The following is a 27,641-nucleotide window of genomic DNA, read 5'->3' on the forward strand; positions in this document are numbered from 1 at the left end:
GGATGACCTGCGTACTGTTACTAATAACAGAGAATTGGTACATTACACGGCGCGGAGCCAAGAATTTGTTAAGCGATTAACCAGTATGATTTGTTCGATCTTCATGCCCCTCCGTTTTTCAATAAATAAAGCCATTAGCTTTTGAGCACGCGTTTAACCATTCATATTGTTTAATTTTTTAAATACGTAAAATATAAATTATACTTAAAATATTTATAGTGATAAAAATAACTCATAACAAAATGAGATAAAACAACTCATAACAAAATAAATATACTCCATAATTATGTATTTTTTTCTATTTTTTTAATAAGACAAATAGACAAATGTCTAAAAGTCAACAACATCGTTTATATTTTAAAACAGAAGTAGTATTTTATTTTTTTAATGAATTTACAAAGTATTAGCAGACAAGCATATGGATCGAACCCTAATTGCTAACAAAAGACATGCTAAGTTACTAACAACACAAAATGCTTATAAAAAGATAAGCTAATAGCAGCAATCTATTCGGTATCAATTGGCCAGATAAATGTTCATTACCATGTTTAGCAGGAAACTTAAACAGAAAGGCTCACTGCCAATTTTACACATGATTTGACCGATCTACATGGCTGTAAAACCAATACACAATCATAAGCCCTAAGACTGCCAGAGTGACTAGTAGCACTTATTTTCTGTTCAGTCATGCCAGAGATATAATTTGATAAAACGAACAGGAATTTGCAACTGTACAGATTAACATCCAGAGACAGCACTAGAATGTTCATTAACATACAGGATTATATTACAAGGTAGTTATTGGATGGGTGCCACAGGAACATAAATTAACACGTGTATAAACATATCTGAGCAGGGAAAGAACATTCAGAAATGTAGCTGCTTGCACTGAGAAGCAACAGCCTCTGAGGGACAGTATGGGCATTTGAAGGGTCTGGAGCTGCTCTTTGATAGCTTCATTATCGATTGTTTCGACACAACGTGTCCGCAGGGCATCAGCATTGGAGGGTTTTCATCACTCGACTGCTCTCTGAGCACCGGACATACAAAGACAGAGTGGTACTGGAATTCTGGTCCGATATCTATGGGTACTGGCAGTTGTTTCATCGCCTGCCACTCCTGTTTTTTGGCAGCCATCACTGTCGTTAGCTTCAGCAAGGTTGGAAGTCCTTGAAAGCCAGCTGATACTGCCACACCAAGTGGGCTCTCACTAGATTGCCCCAAAAGACTGCAGAATTGATGGGTAAGCTCCTCTGCTAGCTTCTCCCAATGAGTCGATGACATGAATTCGGCATAAGGGGACTGATCAAGCCTATCAGCCCAGAGAAGGCAGGCCATTAGCTTTTGGATCTCTGCCTTGTGCAAGGATGCAAAGGGCACTAAGTGAGTTCTTGCATACTTTAAAGCCTCATCTCTACTTCCTTTTGTTAGTATCTCAACAAACTGAAGCTGATGAAGTTTCAACTCAAGCATTGAACCATTCTGCAAAAGCTGATCATGGTTCTTGGCAGCCCAACTGAGAGCAGGTTGGAGGTTTCTAACTTGCATTGCTTCAAGAATTGAATACATCTCTTGGAATTGTAGTTTCAAGTGTGCCCCATCTGATTCACCACACTCACGGACAAATGAGTCTCCAAGATCAAAAAGGCCCTGGCGGTAGAAATGATTTGCTATTATGCTGTTTATAGTACTGGCCTCAAAATCCACATTTCGATATGCTTTCGATATGTCTGGACTGAAAGACTTCTCGAGCAGCTTGAGATATTTGCTAAGTGCAACATTCAATTCCTTTTGACAACCTTCTAGTTGATTTAGTGGCGCCAATTCATTCAACTTGGCTTTCAATTCTGCCAGGATGGATGAATGGTCAGCAGTACCCATGGAATCTGTATTCATCATCTGCATCTTCGTGATTGCCTGCTCAACTTCACTCACTATCTGATCAATAACTTCCTGAGCTTTAGCAGAAGAGGAAGCACGTTTTTCAATAACTCGATCAAACGCCTCTCTTAGACTGTCAAGCTCCATTGTTGTAGACTTGTAGTGCACACTGCACCCAACTAAGCAGCAGAGTATCACTGCCCTGTACCAAGTCAAAAAACCACAGATATGTAAGTAGTTCATTGAGAAAACTTCCAGAAAGAAATTTTTTTTGAAAGATGTATGATAGAGTCTAACTGCTATTAAATCAGTCTGCGTTGAATTGCAGCAAGCATAACACAGGTTCAGAAACTGTAAATGTAAATATTTAGTGATCAAGAAGCTACAGAAAGAGTACAATGGTAAACCATACAACGGTAGGTATTTAACTTTTCTCCTTGTTTCTGAGATAAAAACATCAAAAGATTAGAACATTGTCTAGATGCTACAGGTAAGTGAAATATGTTTGGGACAAGAAAATGCTGAACGACAAGTTGCAGAGTTCTATTCTGCATAATAACAACATTAGAACACGCCAAAATGACCTAACATAGTCATATCCTCCTGACACTGAAATCAAAAGAATGGGAGGAAACGAAATGATCATGTAAGCCTGATCCCAGAATCCAAGATCACTCACAGTGCATGTGTTCCCACTACAGAGCAGAACATAAAAGGTCCATTTCAAGCTTTATATATGCATTGCTTGAACTAACTCGGTTGTTCTAAACAATCGGTAAAGAATCTCCATGTGTACGAACTGTATGCCTCAAGAACATTGCAAACATTAACCATTAAAACCACATATATGCGTGAAGGTTTCCTTCTCTCTTGATACATAACATAGCAACTACCACGCTTAATCTGTTAAAGAAACAATCGCGATAGCTTATAGAAGATGCATCACTGTAGGAAACACATAGCTCAGTGAAGAAACAATCCATTTCACTAGTATAATAATGCAACACGATTCATGACTCTCATATTCTAAATCCAATCTAGCAACCAGCACACAGAGCCAAACGTCCAATGGAAGGCTCAATCCATCCCCCGTTGGATAATCCATACACGAAGAGAACCTATCAGTGTGTTCTATACACAAAGAGAACCTATCCTCGAGGTTCCATACGCCGGTTGAACCTATCAGTGGGGTAGTCAGGCTCGTCCTGGACGGGATGCTAGTAATCTTTTACCCCGGGGCAGCTGCTTGCGGGATTAATGTCGTATTTGTAACCTAAACTCTCTTCTAAATCTCAACAAACTTCGCAAAAAAAAAAGAGAGAACCTATCAGTGTGTTCATGCTTACTACGGATTGGCGCGCCGCAAAAAGTCACACATGAACCCTAGGGCCTATCCACTCTCGACAAGCCACCAGCAGCGGGGCGACCCAAAGCTAACCCCGGCCGCATTCACCGACCGGATCGACCGCTCCCCCGCGCACGGAGATCGAAACAGGGGGGGTCAGTCGCCGGGATTCCAGACTGGGGGGAAGGGAAAAGTGAGAGCGAAGGAAGGAACCAATCGAAGGGGACGGGCCTCACCTCGGGCGTACTGGGGAGCGGACGGATCGAGCGCGGCGCGCGGGGAGGAGTCCTCCCGCCTCGACGACCGGCACCGGCGGCGGCGGCGGAGGTGGCGGCGACGGCGAGGGAGCGGCGCTTTGGTGATGGAGGAAGTGGTGGTTGGGGGTGGGGGAGGAGAGAGAGAGAGAGACGCCGCGGTGGAGAGAGAGATCGGAGATGATGGGGTTGGGGGTAATCTGGTAATTTTTGTGCGTGATTGAGTTCCTCGAGAGAGGAGAGATGGGGGAGGAGGGACGGGGCGTGACGCGTGCGCCCTAGGATGCTATTCCGCCTACGCTAACGCTAGTGGGATGATGAATGGGTTCGGGGGCTCACGGGCCGGGCTTGAGCCAACAGATAAATTGATTTAGGGTTTTACTGTTAAAGAATACATTGGGTCTTTTTGGAACTTAGGGCCTGTTTGTCACAGCTCCAGCTCCAACTCCACCCCTCCTGGAGCTGGAGCTCAGCCAATCAATTTCAGCTCTACCAAAACTGGAAGTGGAGTTAGGTGAAGCTCTCTCACAAAATATATTAGAGTTGTGGAGCTGGGTTTAGGCAGCTCCACAACTCCACTCCAGACTCAACTCCTGGAGTTATATTTAGGAGTTGGAGCTGTACTAAACAGGCCATTAAGATTATGAGAAACAGCTTGTGAAAATCTAGAAAAAAACTCAGCTTATATCCTATAGTTCATTTTCTCCATTATACAACTATGGATTCTCAGAATTTAGATAAAAATCTGGACTGTTTGGGGCTGCTAGAAACTCCCCCAAACAGGCCCATTATCTGGTTTTGATTTTAGGGAGAAAATCGGGTTATAGTTGAGACGGTAATATAGGAGTTTTCCTAGAATTAACTAGACCAACTACGCTAGCAACAAGTCACACGCCTCCTTTTCGCATCACATACATAAGTGATTTTGCTTCACACTACGCCTCCTTTGCACATCAAGTCAAACTCTGATCTTTGAAGCTTCCATTTGTGTTGCAAACTTTCACCTCAAATCAAAAAAAGAAATTCTAAAATATGAAACTTTCATCTCAAATCATAAACTTCCAATCCCGAACTTCCATATCAAAATCACAAAACTTCCAATTGAAGATGTGAAACTTTCCACACAACATACAAAAAGATTTAAAACTAAAACTTCCATATAAAAAGATTCACCTAAAAAATCCAAAACTTCCATCTAAATAAAAAAAATCCCACGGCTCCTACAGCCACAACCATCGTTGCCTTCCTGGGCGCTATCACAAAGGTCGCCTCCTATTTCGGAGAGGCCGACACGAGCATGATGCAGCCCTGGCTGTGACAGAGAGAACGAAGAGATAGAGTCCTTGTAGCAGGGAGCAGTGGTTGATGGTTGACATCACAACCCCTAGCGGTGCTAGGGTCAAAGGACCTAGGGGTGCCCACTTGATGGCCCGAGAAAAACAGATAGGGAAGAATAGAGGGTGGTCGGAGACAACGGATAGGGAATGTTGGATGTCAGTAAGATGGGGAAGGATGGAAGCAACCGGAGATGGGGATTATTGGGAGCTGGTGGAGCAGATCAACAGGTCACAACAAGCCACTTTGACAGTGTCGAATGAGAATGGAAGGAAAGAGAAATAGGAGGGGGTGGACGAGAAAAGAGGAATCGGTAGTCTCTTCGCTTCCCAAGCCTTATGGGCCAAGAGCATGTGCTGCAGGCACATATGCGTGAAATAGCATTAATGGAGTAACATAAGGTATTTTTGAAGTTTCAAGAGCGAACGCTTAAAATTGCGAGCAATGCTACACATACTTATAAAATTCTTATCAACAACATACTTATATATATATTTTTGAATGACTCGCATTAGACAGTGCGAAGTTCATATTGATAGAGCATGAAAAAATTACAAGATTATAACCCCGGAAGGTCGTAACCAGGAAAAAGAAAAAAGAATACCACCACCCACACACCGACAACACCAACGCACAGACCCAGAAGAAGGCTAGCACTGCGTCGGCTAGCACTAAGCGTGATCGGCCGCCGCTAAGCCAACAAAGGAACTATAGCCAAGATCACCCAAAAACCAAACCCTTGCAACCGACAGGAACCCCCGCTCTATCTACATCATTGGGATTGAGGAAGAGAGGGTGAGAGAGAAAAATGGAACCGCTCTCCCCCATAGGCCCTCCGACGTGGCCAACTTGCATAAACTAGTGCGTCGACACAAGAGGACATGAATCTAGAATGAGCTTGCACGAGTTGTTTGGGAGGCTTCGGCAAGGGGGTTGCCTAGACAATGTCTCTAGGGAGAGAAGTGACGAAAGACCGCCGCCACCGTCCGTCAAGGTCTCAAAAATAGTCGCGACTAGGTTTTCACCCGGCAGCCCCACTAGAGGCCGAGACGACACGACAACGCCCTCAGGAGAGGGAGTGACGCTTGAGCGCCATTATTGCCGGCCCAGCCAAGGCCAGGCTAGGTTTTCACCCACCACCTGCCTATCCATAGCTGCACCGCTCCAACGGCGCCCCACCTTCCCCCCACCGGCCCCACCGGTCGCGTCGGGCCTCCGCCTCCACCGGCCTCACCTCCCTCTACACTGGCCACTGCCGCAGCTGGCCTCCACCGCCGTCGATCGTGCCTCCACGCGCGCGCCTACTAGCCTTCGCCGCCAATGTCGTCAAGGAACACAGCGATACGCCAGCGCCACCAGGTGTCGGAGCTGCACGTCCTCGCAGCGAGGACCATTGGCCACAGCTGTCGCGCTGCCGCAAGCCTCCACCGGACCGTGCCTCCCGAATCGCGCCACCACGCCACCGCGAGCTTGCCCTCTCCTAATTTGGCCGTAGGGGGAGCATTTCTGCCCGATGCCCACTCCGGCTGCCGCCTCCTGTCAGAAACGCGCCGCTCCACCTCCCACGCTGAGGAGAAGCTCCGCCGCCACCTTCCCGGCCGACCGCTTGCTTCCAGCGGTTAGAAGGGAGGGGGGAGGGAGGTGTCGGGGTGGGTGGCTAGGGTTTTTCCCCCGGGCCGCCCGCATGAGAGCGACGCGAGGGAGTGTTTTACGATTCACGTAAACAAGTCTTATGTGCACCTTCACTTTAACAACATACTTATAAAATTCTTACCAACAAATTATCAATTGTTTGATTTGACTAGATGGGGATTATAGAAAATCTAAATTTAATCCTAATGTGCTACGCGTGTGCGTTTGCTAGAAAAAGAATGTTGAACACATCTATAGGAAACAACGCTTTAGGTCTCAAAATGATTAGAACAAATATACACCAGTAACTTCAGGTGCTGCAGGCCCAACGAAAAAGCATCGCTACAGCCTACTGAAGTACAAATGAAAGCAACGGTGCAACAACCAGGAGAGCGATGTCACCAAGACGACGGAAAAATAATTGCCCATTATATTACACAAAGAATATGATCAATTCAAAGGCTTCTGGTCAAAGGTTTATGATTCTTTGCAGAGACATATACGTGCAGCAACAAGTTGACAAACATATATAAAATACAATCACCAATATACGCCTACACACACCATCTTTTTTTCTATAACATACACAATAACACAAACCTTATCTACAAAAGACCAAAAGAAGATTGAACAAAAACAACATGCCATAGGATCCTTATGTACAGAAAAATAAGCAAACTAATGCCTGACAAAAGATTTATCCTACTTTCTGTACAAAGTACATCAGAACAGCACAAACAAAACATCATTTTTGCACCAGATCATCATGAGAGTTCTTCGCTCGACTGCGCCCCTTTGGCGACCTTGACGAACACGTCTTCCATGGTGGTGTCCGCGAGCCCCCACGCCTGGACCTCCGTCCTCCTCTTGAAATTCTCCACGGCCATGAACACATCCGCGATCCTCACCTGCTGCTTCGGCAGCTCGTACTTCTGTGTCCCAGACAGATGGTATACTTTCCTCGCGTTCGGTGAGAGCTTTCGCGCCAGATTCTCGACCTCTTGCTCAAACTCCGGGGATGTTGTCATTGTCAGCACGTAGTACCCTCCGTATCGCGCTATGAGCTGTCATTGAAAATTTTTGTGTTAAATCTTTAGATGAAGCAAGGAACAAAGATAGTTTTACCATCCTTGAGAAGTTCCCTTTTTAATGTATAACGCTGTTGATTTTTTGAGATACGTTTGACCATTCATCTTATTCAAAAGAATTATGTAATTATTATTTATTTTATTATGACTTAATCTATCATCAAATGTTCTTTCAGGATGATTTAAATATTTTTATATTTGCTCAGAAATTTTAAATAAGATGAATGGTCAGACGTTAATTAAAAAGTCAACGGCGTCATACATTAAAAAAAGAAGGGAGTACCACTTTTTCTATCGTAAAACTTGGTACTTTTAGATACTTGTATCTTGAGGTACCAAAATTTTTAGTGTAAAATTTTGATACCTAGATATACTTTCTTAAATACTATAAAATTTCTCGAGGAACAATGCTTCCAATAGTTATTTTTATTGGATTATGAAGTAGGTTTGTGAGATGATTAAACCTCTTTGGGTGTCCCAATGCACTGGAGGCTGCCATCTACCATGATGCACAACCTGTCACAGAGAACTTCAGCTTCTTCCATGGAATGGGCTGCAAAAGATGTGTCACAGGAACAAAAGGAAGCGTGTTAATTCAATCATGGAAGAGAAATTATGTCCAAACACAAGGTAGGTAGTGTATCATATTCAAAATTGGTATGTAGTTTGAACATTACTAGTAAGAACGATCGCTCTGTCTCGCTTCGCTTGCTTCACAGCGTCCCATAGACTCTTCCTCGAAGCCGGGTCTAATCCTGTACTGGGCTCATCCATGTAGACAACCTGAGGCCATTTTATGAATGTGCATAAGCAGGGAATTATCGATGAGTCACAACGCAAGAAGATGTTGGTAAGCGCTGTAGCTAGAAAGGTGTACTTTAGCATCTCCAATCAGCGAGATGGCTACACTGAGACGCCTCTTCATGCCACCACTGTACTTCCTGACTTGCTTATCAGGAGCACCACCATGAAGTAAATTTACACTTCTTAAAGATTCGTTAACAGCCTGCAAATCATTTTCATTTCAGTAAATAACTCTGAAAGGCTTCTAAATAGAAATAGTAGGAAAGCGTCCTATTCAGTATATTATACTAGTAAATTTAGAAGTACTGTGTCAAAAAACACATACTGAAAATATTTCAAGACAAATGAAAATGAAAAAAGGATGATGGAGAAAATCAGGGAAGACTATCTAGATTATATCCATTTTTTCAGTTCAGAGAAGTATTTTGCTCCATGAAAACCCATGCACTTGACACTTTATGCTTCAAACACTCTTCCATTCTTAATACATGGTTCAGTGCTTTCGAGCATCCACTCATTTGTTCTTAATTCAAATCCTATAAGGTTTCTTTGGAGTATAAAAATCCATATAATAAAGCACATCTACGGGCATAAGTATTGAAAGACAGTACATTGATATTAAGATATGCTAGCTTCACCTTAAAAATTATGCTATCAGAAGAAGAAATAAGGGACCTGGTATACTTGATATAACTTACAGTGTCCAAATCAGAGCCATTGAGGCTCTTCAGCCGCCCATAAAACTGGAGATGTTCTCTGCCGGTCAGCATTTCCCAGAGCATACTGCATTCAACATAGCAAAAACAAAAGGTGATAATTCGAAGGTGTTTTTACATGAACAAGTGCTAATGCACACAACAGATCTGCAATAGTAGGTTGCATATCCTACTCATTCTGTGGACAAACCCCCATGCTGTTATATATCTTTTCCATGTCAGTCTGTATGCTGAACTCCCGTACGAATGCATTTCCGGATGTTGGCCTTGTAAGCCCAATCATCTGTAAGGCAACAGTTGGAAGGAAACAGAGATTATTACAGAACACCGAATAGGATTTAGAAAACTAAAGCGCAAAAGCTATAAATTTCGGGATTTTAAAAAGGACATTCAGTGGTTCTAGAAATATGGTCAATAAAGCATAATTAATTCTACAGAAATATATAAAACATTAACAGATAAAAGAGAATACTATAAAGAAAAAATAATCGTCATGGACAAGAAATCCTACAATTATAATTTATGTGTTTAAGCAGAAGAAAGAGAAAATGACTAGGCAATTGTTTGGATCAAGTATGTCGTGTGAGGGATCAAATTACAAACCATGCTAATGAAAGAGCTCTTGCCAGCTCCATTAGGACCAAGAATGCCCAGGCACTCTCCATAAGGCAAAGCAAGTGATAGACCCCGAACAGCAAACTTATCAGGATTACCATCCTTTCCATGATATACTTTCTTGAGATCATCACAGACAACTGCATAGCCGCTACTCTGTTGTTGTAGTACTTGATCAACAGTTTCCCTCTGTAATCCAATCATAAAAAATTAGCAACCACTAGATATCAAGTAGTAGGTAACATCTGATATGCAGATTTATGTGATTCCCAAGAAATGAATATAGTAAATTAGTACTGGATGATATACATAATTATGTAGAGTAGTTTGTTGAAAAATATTGCAGCCTTATAGGTAATCCTGAAATTGCAATGTAAAAAATTGCAATGCATTTACAGACCTTATTGAACTTTGCTGTGTGTTTCTTTTCCTTTTCCTCTTTTCTGTTTCATGTAAATATGGACTTTTTTATTTATAAAATTTATAACTACTGGGTAAGTCTAGTAGTGTTTCCCCTCAAAAAAAAATGCATTGAGGTGGGAGATTGAACTGTCTGAAAGACTGATGAGTGCAATATAAGAACTATAAGAAACTTACTTCTTTAATAATATCTTGCTTCACCATTTCTACATGAACAGCGTCGTTAACTACTTCGTTAATAGATACCCTTCTCCAAGTTGGGTTCTTCTTCAGCAGATTTTTTATTAGGGAAAGGAAACTAGATTTGTGTCCAACTGAAGCAGAATGGTCCAAATAGTACGCAACAGGAAGCAAAACCAACCATTCTAGAATAATAATAATCAGCGCATCTCTCATTCCATTTGCATGGTCATTTAGATCACTCCATCTCATGCCATGACTTCCAGCTTCAGAAGCCCTAATAGCATATTGGCCAAGCTCATATAGTCCTCGATACAAAGAAAATGCAGGTATTATCTCGAGAACTGTAATCCAGTGCTCTGCAGTAACACAACAGGAAAATTTTGTGCAATTATTTCAGCCCCATTTATCAAAATAAATTGCTAGCAGCAGGAAAGGCATCCCATATGGCTAGTTTACTTATGTTTAAAAACTGTTGCTGCCTTGCTATGGCATAGTGAAAACTGTGATATAATATTCAAATGAAGGTAATGTGATTGTTAAAAACATCCATTTGGTAATATTTGCTAAACTTACTTGGGAACTTGCCACCTTCAATAAAATTGCGAATAAGAGATCCTGCAATCAACCCCGATCCAAATATGTACAGGTATGCAATTGCTGGTGGAAAGAACATAAGAAACAAGAAACATCATATATTTTGCAGTACAGAATAGGTCACGGATATGGAGATAAATGGTATAGGTTTGTTGTACCTTGAGCAGTGTTGACTTTAGAAAAGAAGGTTGCAGTTAGGAAGGCTAGTACAATCTGCAGGTTCATGAAACTAAAAAAGAAAACAAATTGGATACTGTAGTCATTTATCTTGAAAAAGTTTAGACCTGCAAATTACAACTGAGTTAGATAAAATGGGTCAAATCAAGTAATGATTGTTGAAAATAACCGTTGGGAATAGCTTCCTACCTATAACGGATCCAAAAACGACAAATAGAACCAAATACACCATGGACAAAATAAGGAAATATGCATAGTAGATAATCCAGTAAGGGCCATCCCCAAGTCCATGCATTTTCATCATTGTTCGGAGCTTATGTTGCTTCTCATATACAAGGTATGTCAACATAACCTGCATTAAATCTCAAATTTTCATCATGAATTATAAAACTGATCATGATTTGTTCTAACAGTTCTCTACTTTTCTCCACTTCAATATATCTAATATGAGGATCAATATTTTACTTACTATTAACTATTAAGAAACCCTGAGAGGGACTAGTTAACAAGTCAAATTCATAGCTACTATATCAAAAGGGAAGACCACTATCAATTTGTTGCCACTTACCGGGAAAAGCAAGGCAACAACCCATTCAAAAAAGAGAGGGCCGATAACAGAAGAAAAATCAAATCTCAAACGAGTCTCTTGCTTAGGCATTTCTTTTGTGAATGCAAGCAACATTTTTACACCTGATCCTCGAAGAAACTGGAGATATGCATTTGAGACCTACACAGATGCCCAGAAACATATGTTATTGGTAGAACTGAGTTGTATAGCTTCCTGACTGCTTTGCATAATAGTATTGCCAAGTTAGAGATATTTTTCAGAAGTATGATATGACTATAATGATAATGGGATCAGTTTTGATCCTTCAATATTCTAAACAGAGTAGAAAATTTCAAAACTATAGTGTAAAAAGGACAAGAAAGGTATTGTCCCTAATAAATTCATAATGTGCTACTATACTTACTAGAGAACAAGCCGAAAACACATGATTATGCGTGCTCATAAGTTTTAAACCCTCCTGGATTATTACAGCCTACAGTTTTCTAGTATTATGAATATTCTGGTTCACATCAGATGTCATGTTTCCTTGGATCTTCTTGTCAATTTGTTATGAACCATAAATGATTGCAGAATGAAATATAAAAATGTTTCAAACTTTTTAGTGGGTTGGCAGACAAGAAAAATAAGAATGAGAGATCCACTTTACAAATTAAACAGATATATTTGATTTCAAGAAGAGTGGTAACTTGAACCCATTATCTCAACTATGATCTACCACTAGTCTATGGTTGTCCCTAATAAAAGGTCAATTTTATGAAGTGAGACCCACCGCGTTCAAGGAGCGCGAGATATGCAGAAGTCCAAATGGCATTGGAACATAAGACACATTCTGATAAGTTGAGTTATATAAAGCTAACACGCTGAAATGCTTCTCGTTTGAGTCTTGGAAATCATAGGCTGTAATAACAGAAGTAATTAGAGTTATTTGCACCTTTAATGCCAGCATATGATGCAATAATAAACTAATGGCATAGGTAAGAAATGCCTGCATACCCATTGGAATCTCATTTATCCCTTCCTGACTTTTCCCTTTCCTGTAGCCGTTGAAGGTTTCCTCATTTATTATTGCTGAACTATTCCTCCACAAGGGTAAACCTTGAATACATAACATCTCTGCTAAAACAGAATTTGAAGTTCAGATATTAAGTCATTTTCAACCAAAAACATTCAACAAAACAAGAGGCACATAAACGGTAATATGCAGAATGTCATTGAAGGAGTGCACAGAGGTTGATGGTTCTTATGGCAAACAATGACAATCACAAGTCTGTCATGGTATCAGGTTAATAATCTGACAACCTCATCAGTTTGCCAACATTGTTATTTCAGATTAATCTACTCAGAAACAGTAGAAGCGATACATAATAAGAATTTTACCTTTCCGAATATTAATATCACCAAACGTAATGGGGACTGTAACTGAATCACTGGCTTTGCATTGAGGTCTAAGAACATATATGGGTCGATCTGAGACAAAAGCGGGTTCAATGAAGCCTGTATAAGTACCCGGTACATCTGTCCCCTGGAAGTTACATGATAATAGAGTAAGTTCTTTGATGTTCACCCTTAAAAAAAAGTAGCCATACAAGTAATAATATGGTTATTTCAACTTACAAGGAGAAGACTGGATATGCTCGCATTATCAGAAAGATTTGAAAGCGGTGAGCTTGTGAACAAATTTTGCATGACAACTGCCAAACAAATGGGCAAAAATTAGTGGATTATGGAATATGGTGAACACACTACAGCTTAACAGATTTTCCTTCTCTCAGATAAGTCATATAATCATTATTTCATCATTACTGAAAACAAAAAAATAATAAGAGAATCATGCCTCACTTCTTCATCCAACAAGCCCTAAGCATTTTTCTAAAGGGGTCCTAAGTGGATTTTGAGGCAGGTTTAAAGAAGTAGATGGTACAGAACTACAGATTACTTACTGTTAGATAGGGTCTCATTTGCTCCTGTGAAGGGTATAGTAGCTGCGCAAGATTGTGATTTTCTGCATGATACATCTGGGAAACCTGCATACAAGGAGGATTCCTGCATGGCGCGATACTCAGGGCGCGGTAACTGCAAGAGAGCAGGCCATTCCGGGGGGTTCGGTATGGGGCAACTGCCAGCCTGATCCAGTGTAGAGTACTGAATTCCACACACATTTTGGCAAGAGCCTGTGCCGTTGACATCAACACACTTGCAACCACATCTGAACTTGGGCTTGTCAAGAACGCTGTTGATGACTCTCTGAAGAATGGTGAGCAAGAGGCAGAGGTATATCGGAACTATGATTAGCCGAATGGTTCCTTTCCTGTTTCGTTTCTGCAAGAAACGATCAAACATGGATGCCACTTCTTAATTAGCTTGACTCAACGACCAGTTTGTGCAATTAATAAAAAACGAATTGCAATCGTGTGAAATGTAAAAGACGCTTGACAGTTGACACTAATAATCTACAGAAACAGCCATCGAAGTGAAATATGAAGCACAAAAACAAAAGGGATTTCAGTGCGCCTCTTCGCGTTCCAAACATCTATAATTCAAACGATCAAGGAAATTCACCTATGCTGATGGATGCGTATTGGTCCCAAATTCTTTCCATTTTGACATCAATATAAATCAAGGGACGACGGCCATGCCAAAAAGTCAACAACGACGACAAGAGAATATTCTGAATAAACATAACTCAAGCCCACGACTTCACCAGAACAAGTTGACGCCTACACTTCAAGAACAACGAAAACTAGCAAATTATGCCGAAATTTTGCTGTTCCTTTTTTTTGAAAAAAAAACAACAAGTGAAATTTTGTACTGACCATCTTGCAGTTTCCTCTTTTCCCTAAGGCATATCATCAGAACAACAAAGAAGACTCATCCGAGTACCAAACAGATCATAGCAGTTAAGGCGAAGAGGAAAGAAATGGCTGGATGGAAAAAGGGGGATCCGAACCTGGAAGATGAGATTCTTGCGGAGGAGGGCATTCGTCTGCGCGGTGAAGCTCGGTGGCCTCGACGCGACGGCCGCCGAGGGCTCCATCGCGTCACGCGGCGGCGGTTCGCGTGATTTCGGTTTTCTTTCTCTCGCTTCTGGTGGTTGACTGGTTGGGAGTTGGAGGAAGGGAAGAAAGAGAGAGTTTATTAGCCGTTAAGACCTGGGGGTGGGGGGATTTTATAGGAGCAAACGGGAGGGGTACATTAGATATGTTTCCCGCCATTATATGTTTTCTTTATTTTCTTTTACATATATACCATTATATACGAGGGTTATTACGGAGCACTATACCATTCCAACAAAATATTAGTTTATTTGTGCTTATATCAGCACAATATATTAGGTACCAAATCCAGTACCTATGATACCGTATTAGTAGATAGGTATTGTCTCAGACTCTGGTATCTATGTATCATGATGGTGTCAGCATGGTACCGTAAGTATTAGATTTGGTACCAAGGGTATCATACATGATATCTCGTAGAAACTATCATATGATATCTTATAGAAAATATATCTTAGTATTTAAGCGTCAGTTATTCTGTTGAAACGGTATATTGTTTTCTAGTATTTTTATTAGTTTTTCAGCTCTCCTATTTTTTTTATCCTCGCTAAAGTGAAGCGTAGCATAGCGCTTTATTAGATTCGACTTCATATTGAGAAGCACAGGGTTGTTGTGTTGGTCCAAACTCCAAACATTAGAGTAAAAATCTCGGTACCTACGTTCTGGTGCAGTGATTTATCTGTCCTCCCTATGTGTATACACATATTTTAAAAGCGTAAACTCACAATTATATTGTATGTGGTGTATTGACCGTGTGTTAAAAGTAGGGATGAAAACGGATCGGAAACGGACGGAAACTAGCTTTATCATATTTTTTTTTTCATATTTTTTTTCGGAATCGGAATCGGAATCGAAAACTCGGATACGGAAATGAAATCGAATATTATCGAATACAGATACGGAGCGAATACGAGACGGATCGAATACGGTAGCGAATATTTACCGGTATATAAAAAGCCCCTCAAATTGAGTTTCTTAATCAAGGAAGAGATATCACTTATTATTTTAGTTCAACATCTCCAACATTTATATCGTCAATTTTGTAGATGGTCTCACAACCGTATGTGAAAATCAATTTTCATGGTTGTTTCTCTAAGAGATCCATATGCAAATATGATTATCATTTTCTATTCTCAAGACCTTTTATTAGATGTATAACTTACTTGCCATTGTATAAATTGGAGATGTTATTTATTTTACTTCACATTTTCGAAACTTGCAATATTTGTTTTATGCTTTAAATGCTTTCAAATATAAATGTTATAAACTAAAAAGTGGTAGATCCTGTTGAGCTCTACAACTTTGATATAGAACACATCTCCATCAGATGTCGTTTGAATTGTAGATCTGAGATTTTGTAAAAATTAATATGGTATATTATAATAAATATTTAGACCCTTAAATGATCTCAAATAATAAAATAGTCAATAAAAAAGTTGTAGATCTCATCAAGCTCTACAATGTTGATATAAAGTTTGTCTTCATCTGATTCCGTATGAAAAAGTTATGTATATATACGTATTTTTTCTAAAATTTTATCAATGTCTGTGGATATCCGAAAAAAAATCCGGATAGTTTCCGACCGTTTTCCGATTCCGACGGATAGTACCCTTACTGTATTCGTTTTCGTTTCCGAGAAAAAAAAATCCGAATTCGTTTCCGAATCCAAGAATTTCTGGATAGTTCCGACCGAAACTATCCGAATCCGAAAAATGGTCCGGACGGACGGAAACTATCCGAACCAGTTTCATCCCTAGTTAAAAGGGCATACTCGCGAGCATGCGAGTGCGGTGTATGCATACATCTTCCAAGGATTTGAAAAAAGAATTCTAATTCAAAGTCATTATGTTCAAGCAGTTAAAAGAATAAACAAAAACATAGAGTTTAAAGAGTATGGAAGTATATATTAGTTCTTTCTTTTTTTCCCTGCTTTTTTATAATGTACATGAATTTGAAATTTTGTAAATAGTTGGAGGAAGATTTTAGGTACATGTAGAATTTTATTTTCTTAAAAATAATAAGTATTTGTTAGTTGCTGTGCACCGTCACCGTGGTTTTGTATCTACTGGCAGCACAATGATGTTTTTGCAAGAAGAAGGTAGATCAATCTGTAATAAGCAAACGGGAAAAAAGAAAAAGGCTCAGCGGTGTGCACGTATATTCTCTGCTGTCTGAAAAATCAATTAACCGCGTTAATAGATGTGTAGGAAATTTCCAAATGAATCCTCGGCAAATAACTTCAACACAAAAGGTACAAAACAATTCATGCAAGCCGCGAAGTCAAACATTCAAAAATCGCACATCATGTCTCTAACGTTTACTCTGAATACACATGGATCAAATCAAAGTTCATGATTTTTTCTTAAAAAAAAAATGGTAGGACGAATGCACCGGGAATTAATATCTTATTCGTGTGGTATCCGAACCATATATACTTACCTGGCAAATACTCGTGCTGACTGACAATGACCCACATGAAACTGCATTCGAGTATTTGACTGCATATTATTTAATTTACACACTTCCTGGATAATTATAAGGTGTCTCTGTTTTCAAGGTTCAAAAAAATTTGTTACTTGGAAATTGATCGACGCTTGGGTCTGATTTAGTTCCCAACTTTTTCAACAAACTTTTAACTTTTCTATCACATCAAAACTTTTCTACACACAAACTTTTAACTTTTCCGTCACATCGTTCTAATTCCAATCAAACTTTCAATTTTGACGTGAACTAAACACACCCACTTTGCTGTGAAGCTGTAAAGCTGCATATTTGCTGCCCACAGTCACTTTCGATTTTGCCATGTTCTTTTTAGCTTATTCAAACGAATTATATGCTCTAATTTTCAGAAGATATGTTTTCTCAATATACGTTTATCTACTGCATATTGTTTGGCTGTGTTATTTTAAGCTATCTTCTTTAATTTTTTTCTTAACATATTTAATTTATCTCTATAATTAAATAGATGATCCGCGAAAATAATCTTAATAATCAAATGTCCATTATTCCCTCTTGCGACAATTGGTCTACTTATTTAGATTACTTGTTTTAGGATTTTGATATGGTTTGTCCAAGCTAAATACTTAAAATAAGTGTTGATATTTTCTTTGTTACTTAAATAATTAAGTCTACTTTTATACGTGAATACGGATATATTCATATATAAAAATAGACTTATTTAGGGAGGGGAGTATCCTTTTGGCTCCGTGGATGTTCAAAATATGACATGACCGAGTGTGGTTTCTTCAAGCAATGCATGAGTATTCCTTCGTACGAGAATTCTCCGCTAGATGAGCTGGTAATTCCTAACAAATGCTGGCCTATAATACCTTCAATCCCTAGTTCTGTAATTATCTGCGTTTACATCTTAACACAAGTTCCTACAGGTATGAGTATGACGTCCATGTGGCACAGAGTGTTAACATATTGTTTCCAGGAAGTATCATCGTTCTTCCATTCTCCAATTACAGACATTAATTAATAATTAATAGTGTTGGATCTGATCGAAGATGCCAAATTGTCAAAACGCTGCGCACTAAGTATTATTATTATTACTACGTGCTCCAGATTAGCTGCGATCATGCTGCCATTAAATTAGGGCAGGGATATGATTTTGCTTTGTGATGAAGCAAGAAGCAACCGAGTAGCCCATCAGTAGGCTTCAATACAACTAATCAGTTCCTTTTGACTTCACCGGTAGACAGTCGTCTCCTTGACCCGTCTGAGTCTGGTCCAGGTGAGATCTGCACAGGGTTCTTTTACCCGTGGAATGCAGTGGGTTTCCCGTGTTGAAGTCAAAAAAATTGGTGGTAAATTAACTCCTTGCACTTGTCACCATGCAGTAGGTTTATTTTCCCTACTGAAACAACAGCACAACTGTGAAGAACTTGTTTATTACTCCCTTTGTTTTTTAATATACGATATTGTTGACTTTCGTTATAACTTTTGTGCAAATCTTAAAAATTTCAAATAATGCTTAATGTTACTATAGTAATAAATCAATCCACAACAAAAGAAAAAATAAGTAAATATTTTTAATAAAATGAACGTTCAGATATAATGTAAAAAGTCAACGACGTATATTAAAAAACAAAGGAAATACTAACATTTTCAGTGCAGCAGGTAAGATATGGTTTGCGCTTCAACCACATGCTAGTCTAAAGCTATATCAACTTCGGATTACATGTTTTTCATAGGAATTTTAGGAAAATACTGTTCACAGAGATTTTTTTTTTCTTTCCTATCATTCGGATCACGCAAACCACTCGTACGAAATTTGAAGAAAAGATTCCTTTGCTGCTGATTTCATGGGAAAACACACAGGAAAAATTCAATTTACTCCAACCTCATTTACGTTTTCCTTGGGATAACATCGAGGCAATCAAGCAGATGCTATCGAGAAAGAACCTTTTCACGAACACAAGCAGAGCAAGAACTATGGAGGACATGAGTAAGAAGCAATCCAATTCAAACAAGCAAGAAGCAGAAGCAACCAAGGTTGCCAGCCGCTCGAGCTTGCGACGGCCTGCCGCCGGCTGTTCGGGCTCCGCCGTCCCGATTCGCCATCATCTATGGCGGCAACTCGCTCTTGGCGTGTGCCAGCGTATGAGCTCGTCACAGGGGCGGAGCTAGCGTCCAAACAGAGGTGGTGCACTACCATTGAAAGCCTAAAAAAAAAATCAATGCATCACTGCACATTTTAGTGTTCTTGCATAAGAATTTTGGAGGGGAGGGGGGTGGTGTTCCTGTGCACCACCTGAGTTGAACGTGGCTCCGCCACTGACTCGTCAGGCAATCGCCGCCTCACTTGCTCTGTCTGGTACGCGCTCCGTCGATGGGCGCGCCAATTTTGCTCCGCTAGTCACCGAGCTCGCCATCTCCGTTGCTTGAGTATTAATATAAGTCATCGCCATATCCATCATTGTAAACCAGACAATTTTTCATTTATACAAGATTCCTCCTATAGAGAATGAGCCCAAACTCCATTTTTTAATTATACGAGTGATCTTGTATAGTTCAAAAGTTGTATAGTTTGCAATGATGGATATGGAGCCAATGACTCCATCCTAAAAATCAGTAACAAAATTAAAAGGAAATGCTAAATGAGGGAATACCGTTCACAGTGCCCACGACGGAATCGTCTTGCTCCTCGTCCCATAGCACTTAAGCGTGGCAGCAGAGCAGCGCAACGGCGGCATGTGGCAACGAAGAAAGAAGGGGGCTTGCTGGCGGAGGAAGGAGAGAGAGAGAGAGAGGAGCACATCGCCTCTCTATTTCGCCTCACCTCGCCATCAGGGAGCACATCGCCGGAGAAGGGGAAGGGGCTCTCTCTGGCGTGGGGCGTGGATGACGGAGGACGCAGCCGGCATCGACGAGCTCCGACGTGGCGGCCGCCAACGACGAGCTCCGATGTAGCGTGGACGGTGGGACCACCGGTGATGATGCTTTGGTGCCCGGCTCCTAATACCTCGCAAGTATCATCTAATACGTGATATGAATCGCCTAATACCTAACAGGTATCACCTGATATGTGATAGAAATCATTTGATACCTTGCAAGTATCGCCTGATATCTCAAAAATATCATGATCTCATACCTAACGGTTTTCGTTCTGTCCCAGCAGAATTCCGTTGTATACCACATACACAACTGTAACTTCCATTACTAGGTAGAGCACATGGGCCCCGGGTAACAGCTAACCAAACAGGCCCACGGCCCCTTAACAACGCCATTTACGCCCCCACGCACCCCACGCCTCCCCCCCTCGTTCGAAAATTTCCCGATTCCGCCGAGCGCACGCCTCCTTCCCGCCCGCCACGCGATTCAAACGCCCTTCCCGTGGGCCCCTCCCCCCGCTCCGGCGCTCCCCTCAAACCCCACGCCACGCGACCCTCCCCTACCCCATCTCACTGACACGTGGGCCCACGGACCAACGGCACCACCCCCGGGCCCGCACGTCGGCGAGACACATCTCCTCCTCGCGTGTAGGGTTTCCCAGCCCCGCGTGGGAGTTTTATTTATATACAACGTGTAGCACTAGCCATTCCAAAACGCAGAACTCGTTTCCCGTCTCGTCCGCATCGATCGGCGCCGGCAGTTTTCGAATTTGGGGTTTGAGAAGGTTGAGGAGGAGTTGGGAGGTTGAGAAGGCGGCGGCTGATTCGTTGGGTTCGATCGGGCTCATGGCGACGGCTTCCGGCGATCAGTCGGCGGGTATTGGATTTTTTTTTTTCTGTTTGTTTGATTGATTGGGGTTTAGGCGGGAGATGCGTGTGGTTTGGTCGGTGGGTGTGATGTGCCGGTTTTGGTCGTGCAGGTTCCGCGGCGAGGGCGTCGAAGCTGAGGTACCCGCTCCGGTCGGCGAGCCGGGGGAAGGGCGCCGCCGATGCTCCTCCGACGAGCGGCTCCGTGGCGAGGAGGTCTGTCTCTCCTATTCGAAGCTGCAATTTCTATATGCGAGTGAAATCTGGCATGTTGGTTTGTGGAATATACTTTTGTCGGTTGGAATTTTCAGTGATTTGCCTTCGCTTATTTAGTTACAAGGACATGTTAGATGCCGGCGTTTATCACGAGAAGTTCTCATCTAATTTAAACCACATCTGCTGCGAAACTGAATTTTGCTGCTCCGGATTAGCGTTGAAATCTTTGTTTCCTACATCAACGTGTTGTGCAAATGATTTATTTGTTTCCAGAATATGTAGCACAGACGTGTACAGCTAGCAATTAGATGGGTATTTACGTTGTCAAGTGGCTGATTGATCTGAAAATAGTTTGGTAAACGAAACATATTTATTGCAAGAACAACAAAGTATCGAATGGAGTGTACTGTGTACATGAATCTTATAGGACTTTATGTCATACTGTTCATGCTGCAGACCTGCAAATCAGTTGCCATGTGAAAAAAAAAGAAGTTGGTGCCATCTACAGAGGTTGTGCACCAACCAGCTCACTCCGGTTCTTTACTTTTAGTAATATCAAGCAAGGACTTTACTACTAATATCAATATTGGATACTACATAAATCTGATTTGTGAGTTGCACTCACTGTCAAAGAAGTAAAACATGCAAAACAAGAACAAATGTCACAAAAACTTTCTAAGGACTTGTCAACCCACTTGCCATAGTGTAATGCAAGTTTTGTTTGTTAAGAGGCTGGTAGACCGATGCTCTATATTGAAAGTGCATGTAAACAAGCTGATTTAGAAAGGTTAACCAATAGAGTTTCTGTATTACTTCTTGTTGAACCATCTATGGAGTATGATTAGTCCAAATAATGAAATACTCCTAAGTACATCAAAACTCAGCGTATTCATAAGGACATGGGCATAATATTTTTGAATTCAAAACAAAGTAAACAAAAACCATCTTGACTTGAATGCAGGGTCTGCTCTTCATTTCTTAAGTTCTATAATACTGGTCGTTAGGTCATATCATCTTTGTGTTTACATCTCAGATAAGATTTGGTAGTCCTAACTAGTTTGTTCCAGAGGTTAAGAGGTTTAGCTATCACAAGGCTGCATTATCTCAATATTTCTGCAAGCTTATGGGAAAACAATAGGCCAGCATACACATGTGTATTACTTAGAAACTAAGCATCTCATGGTTTGGTGCTATGTCAAGCAAAATAGACTAGCAACTTAATGCCTCTTACTTAGATGCCAACTATAAAATTTGCTGGATACTAGCTCTGTCTTTGATACCATTTGTAGTTTTATTCCTTGCAGACCAAAACCATCTTTGGATGTCAGCAAGAGCGTTTGTGGTCTTGATCTTTCATCGGTGAAGGATAATTCAGCCAAACCTCCACGGAGGCACTCAATACAGACCAAGCCAGGTGTTAGCCCCAGGCCAACTCCTACAGGAACTATCACTCCTGTGTCATTGGTTCGTTCAAGGAGGTCCGATAGTCAAGGGAAGTTTGATACCCCGATATCAGAAGTTTCCATGTCCACAGCAAGGCGCAAGTTCAGCACTCTGTCCTCAACCTCATATTGGATGACACAAATCAGGCTTGCAGAGGCTGCTTCCAAGCACTCTATATCGTTGGGCTTCTTTAAGCTTGCACTTGAATCAGAATGCGAGGTGAGCATCAAGTGATCATTTATGAGCAGTTCAGTTTCTTTCATTGATCATCATATTATAATAAGTGTGCTTTTCCACAGCCTCTGGATCGTATGAGAGATGAGCTAAAGGCTTATGTTGTCCGGCATGGCCTTGCAACAGAGTTGGAGGAACCAGTGAAGGATATTCTTCAGGTTTACAATATCGTGGAGGATCTTGAGAAGCTAAAGATCACTGTGAACTCTTCAGAACAGCCGAAAAAGTCTGACAAGGCTGCTCATAGTGCCACCAATGTGTCACCAAAGGGTAATCTGAAGCCAAGATCGCTGAATTCTGATGCAGCTCAAAGTAAGGAAGCAGCTAAAAAAGACAACATTCAGAAGAAGCCTGATGCAAAGGTTAGAGGCTCCTACAACCGGAATCCTGCAAAAGAAGCCATCACCAAGAATACTGGTAAGAAAGCCAAGAAGCAGGTCAAGGGGCAGAAGGAAGATTGCAATGGAGGCAGCGAGGCTTTGCCAGTTGGTACAGAGCAAGAACCTGGTAAGTGCCATCATGTATTTCAGATATTGTAATTATCAGTATATCACACCTGTTATAACTCCACAATTACTGAATTGTTGTCAATCGTTGGTGTGGTGAATTTATATTTCAGTTGATGTGGTGAAGGAGGTGACAAATGAAGATAAGGAGAATATGGTAAGGGTGGCAATGATGTAACAGCAATTGAGATAAACAATACATTTTCTGGAAAATCTCATTATATTTCTTGTCTTGCTAATCAGTTCATTTGTACTTGTAGGGGGACAGTGAAATGCCAATGGATCTTGGCATAGCCCAAGAAATCTAGAACAACCAAACCGACTTCAGATTCAAATCTTTTTATCGCTGGATATGAAGTAGAGTGTGTGGTGCTTGTTTTTTCCCCTCATTTGTTCATATATCGCTGGAGCTTGCCTTATTATCAAAACCATAAAGAGGTCTTTAAGTGTGTAGTATGGTTTGCAGGGTGGATGTTTGCTTTATTATCCCTTTGTTAAGTTTGCAATTCTGAATTGTCCAGTCATGCATCTGAATATAATTGAATTCTTTATTTGTGTGATATACTCCTACTTCTGGGCAGAAATTCCCTGCTGGTGTCTGAAGTTTTCTCGTATTATACTGACCGTGTGTCAGAGCATGGTATAATCTTCCATTGCGTGTGTTATCGAGTTGATTGCATATATGTAAATTGCAATCAGGGAATGAATTCTATCCATGTGTGCGCACGTTCCATGCGCACATGGGTCTGCTTGTATTATTGGATCTGTCATAGAATCCAGAGCACATGCACAGTTTTGGTTAAACTGTAGGTTATAAGCAACATTTATTTTTGCCTGGGATCTTGGTTTGCAACTTTGCAAGCTTGACTCGATTTGTTCCTTTATCTGCCGCATCCAGTTTTTATCTGTAATTGTTGGCATTTTCATTTACCATTCTGAAGTGATTAATGCGTTCCAACAACAAAAGATGCTGGCTAGACGCCCATCTACATCGCAATTAGTAGTAGTTGCAACATCACTGCACCTACTACAGAATAGACCTGCGACTTGTGAGATCATTCCAATCACAGAAATAGGACCGGCTATATCTAGAAATAGTACAAGAAACAGCTTATCCTTGTTTCTTGTCATAACAACGTGCCAAGGACCCTTTTGATTTGCAGGAAAACATACGAATTTTAGAAGATTTTAATATTGTAGAAAAATTCCTATGAAGATACTTGAAAAATGATTGAATCATATCCTATCCTTTGAAAAATCCTATGGAATGGATAATCTTGTAGAGATTTTGGAGGAAACTTAACAATAACTTTAACCTCTTTGAAAAAATTTCCTTTTGAGTCGATCTTTCTAATATGATTTATGATTTTTGTGTTTTTTCCACGGTTTAGTCAAACAGTTATTCCTGTGCTTTCCATGCATTTTGCAATCTTCTGTTTTACTTATGAATTCTTACCAAAATTCTATTTTTTTCCTATTCCTTTGTTTTTCCATTCCTACGATTAAAAGGGCCCTAAAACTATACTATCTTCTCTCTCTTTTTTTTTCTTCTTGAACTGTCGTGGGAACGAAGTGCCTACACGAAAATTTAGTACTACTTCAAAGGTGTTTACACAGAATGAGCTTCGTTTGCAAAAGGGCGTGCCGGTTTCTAAATAGGAAAAAACGTTGTTTGCTGTCATCTTTTTCCTTTCTCAATACCCGCTCCTTTTAGATTATTCACCTGATTATTTGCTCTATGCATCGGAATATATATTCTCTAAAAAAAAGAGTGAATTGCATATTAGGCCATATAAATTTACCAGAGTTTCAGCTTAGACCACCCCTAATACAAAGATTTCACTTTAGACCATATGACTTTACCATTTTTTTCACTTTGGACCACCCCAGTCCACCATCTCCAACTCCAGCAGCCTGCTGCCACTGTTGGTGTGTGCGCCACCACTGTGAGGATGCCAAGGTGCCGTGAGGGCTTCCGCACGATTGTTGCTGGCCTCTGTCCACTCATCCCCTTCCTTTCAGTTTGTATAATCGAGCTACCATCGAGCATGGGTGGCTTCCTCAAAATTGATCAACAGAAGATTAGAGTTGGTCGGCACATGAGCTCCAGCCGTTCTTCGCCTGCTCTGGCCGAGTAACTCGAGCTCAGCTGAAGGCTGAAGCTATCTCTACGCGAACTGGCCCGATGCACGTGCTCGCAGCCTCGCACTCGACCGTACCTCCTTCCTAGCTCTCTCTCTCTCGGATGCATTGCCGGAGTTGGTGAATGCCCGAAGAAGCAACGGCTTGCCGCTTGCGTAGTGCAGTAGTGGTGGCAGTCGGCTAGCAGATGGAAACAGATAGACTGACAGAATGGTGGCCCAATGTGCAACTAGATGGTAACAAACCCTTGCCTAAAGTGAAAATATTGCATATGGCCTGGTCCAAGATAGAAATTAGACAATAATACTTGGTCCATGATGCAATTCACTTCAAAAAAAAATTCTTCTACCGCATTGTTTAGACCGCTTGTTTTAAGTTATTTATTGAGTTTATTTTTTTTATAGAGAAGGATATTTTTTACCCGGCCTCTATATCCAACCGGATATATACGGCCATTGAAATAGGAAACTTAGCCCCACAAACAACCCAATCTGAAATTGGCTCCATAGGAGATTTGAACTCAGGACCTTGGGTACTACTCAGGTCACTGTAACCACTAGGCTACATGCCCTTTCGTTAATTCTGTCAAGCAGATAATTTACGGTAATAATTCACTCAATAATCTAAATAAAGCGTGGAGCTGGCACTAGTGACGTGTTTTAAGCGTACCGCTATAGAAGCTACTAATACAGGTTGTATAAGATTCTGACAATTGCGCAAGACAGGCAAAGACAGGGGAGTATGTACCTTCGCTGCTGCACAAAATGACATTGCTCATAATTGGTGGTCGCGCAAAAAACAGATGCAACAACGCAACGTTGAGCAAGAAAACAAACAAGTTAGGTGCAGGAGCAAGAACATCACTTCAGACAGTGGCAAAAAGCCATTAAGGGAAAGGAACGGGTTAGGTTCCTGCACCCTTTTCTCTGGAATTCTGGTGTTCTTCACTGCTTCTTTTTGTTCTTTCCCCCTCTATTTATTTGTTCATTATTATCTTTCCTTGAAGAGTGTTTGTTCATTTATTTCTGAAACGAGATTAGTAGTATGTTCATTTGTGATTTGTTCATTCATCCGTTGGTTTGTTCATAGTTTGTCTTTGTCCCTGCTTCTGCACAGCTGCACTAGTGCAGAACAGCATAGCTGCAGATTGTGCATCCGTCAGTGCTTGGAGCCCACCATGCTGATGTTGCAGGCGCAGTGCATGAAGGCAGACGTATTAGTACTGCACTGCATGATGGGGGAACCAATTGATGGCACTGGCCTGGGAGCTTTTGCCGATCGCTTCAAGCCTGGAAAATGACATGCCACATTGCCCGGTTATCCTCAAGTCTGTCCTTTAACTATTCTTCACCTGGATCCTGAGAATCACTAGCATGCACATTGCCATGGTAATTTGGCCTTGTTTAGTTGGGGAATATTTTTAGGTTTAGTTGTCACATCAAATATACGGACATACATTTGAAGTTAATGTATTAAACGGAGTCTAATAACAAAACCGTCTGGAAACTGCGAGACGAATTTATTAAGCCTAATTAATCTGTCATTAGAAAATATTTATTGTAGCACCACATTGTCAAATCATGGTATAGTTAGGCTTAAAAGATTCGTCTCGTAATTTACATGCAATCTGTGTAATTGATTTTTTTCTACATTTAATATTCCATGCATGTGTCCGAATATTCGATAGGACAATGTGATTTTTTTTTTTTTGGAATTAAACAGGGCCTTTGCTCAGTTGCAGATGACCGACCAATCTGAGTCAGGTAAACCTAAGAACCACGTGCTCCCTCCATCTCAATATAAATACATCTAGCACATGATGTGATATATTTTAGACTATGAATTCACATTCTGTATTAGGTGTACTTATATATTCGGATAAAGGGAGTACTCCGTTACCTCTCTAGCATAGCCTAGTACCACTCGTAATGTACAGATATCAGTCCAAATTACCCATGGGTAAACCACAGCTCAGTGTACAGATAGGCATCATAGAGACAAAAAAAAAAAAAACCAGCATTATCATAGTAGCAAGCAAATGTGATAGGATGACTCACATGCCACATCAACATCACCATTACTTGAAGCCTTGAACCCATGAGACGAGAAGAAAGTGTACACATCCACATGAATACATGATCCCCCCGAATTTCCAGTCGCCCTACCAGCTAAAGCCATGACCACGACGATTGATGATGCTCATCTCGATCGATCTACAGATGCATGCGCGTG

The 27,641-nt window shown here is 40.9% G+C and overlaps 3 protein-coding genes across 4 annotated transcripts; 1 reads left to right on the forward strand and 2 right to left on the reverse strand.

Annotated features, from left to right (window-relative positions):
* Nucleotides 1-496: 496 nt before the first annotated feature.
* Nucleotides 497-3,635, reverse strand: LOC4341403 (protein RMD5 homolog). The gene is made up of 2 exons (XM_015788982.3): nt 3,463-3,635; nt 497-2,083 (listed from the first exon to the last, which is right to left on the reverse strand). The coding sequence occupies exon 2, from the start codon at nt 2,026-2,028 to the stop codon at nt 868-870; it is 1,161 nt and encodes a 386-aa protein (XP_015644468.1). The 5' UTR covers nt 2,029-2,083; nt 3,463-3,635; the 3' UTR covers nt 497-867.
* Nucleotides 3,636-6,859: 3,224 nt separating this feature from the next.
* LOC4341405 (ABC transporter A family member 8) lies at nt 6,860-14,749 on the reverse strand. Its single transcript, XM_015785802.3, has 18 exons — nt 14,560-14,749; nt 13,553-13,931; nt 13,227-13,303; nt 12,990-13,134; nt 12,606-12,725; nt 12,382-12,509; nt 11,613-11,771; nt 11,234-11,396; nt 11,026-11,151; nt 10,847-10,930; nt 10,268-10,629; nt 9,659-9,859; nt 9,229-9,338; nt 9,038-9,122; nt 8,413-8,541; nt 8,213-8,318; nt 8,000-8,088; nt 6,860-7,511 (listed from the first exon to the last, which is right to left on the reverse strand). Exons 1-18 carry the CDS (start codon nt 14,644-14,646, stop codon nt 7,212-7,214), a joined length of 2,850 nt encoding a protein of 949 aa, XP_015641288.1. The 5' UTR covers nt 14,647-14,749; the 3' UTR covers nt 6,860-7,211.
* Nucleotides 14,750-20,717: 5,968 nt separating this feature from the next.
* LOC4341406 (uncharacterized) lies at nt 20,718-23,829 on the forward strand. 2 transcript variants are annotated; one of them, XM_015785986.3, is made up of 6 exons: nt 20,718-20,878; nt 20,982-21,084; nt 22,374-22,746; nt 22,827-23,268; nt 23,381-23,424; nt 23,528-23,829. In XM_015785986.3, the coding sequence occupies exons 1-6, from the start codon at nt 20,848-20,850 to the stop codon at nt 23,573-23,575; spliced, it is 1,041 nt and encodes a 346-aa protein (XP_015641472.1). In that variant the 5' UTR covers nt 20,718-20,847; the 3' UTR covers nt 23,576-23,829. The 2 variants fall into 2 exon arrangements, with proteins under 2 accessions (XP_015641472.1, XP_015641473.1); XM_015785987.3 differs by having other exon boundaries at nt 22,389-22,746.
* The last annotated feature ends 3,812 nt before the right edge of the window (nt 23,830-27,641 follow it).

Source organism: Oryza sativa, chromosome 6 (genome assembly GCF_034140825.1).
Source record: "Oryza sativa Japonica Group chromosome 6, ASM3414082v1".
Classification (NCBI taxonomy): domain Eukaryota; kingdom Viridiplantae; phylum Streptophyta; class Magnoliopsida; order Poales; family Poaceae; genus Oryza; species Oryza sativa.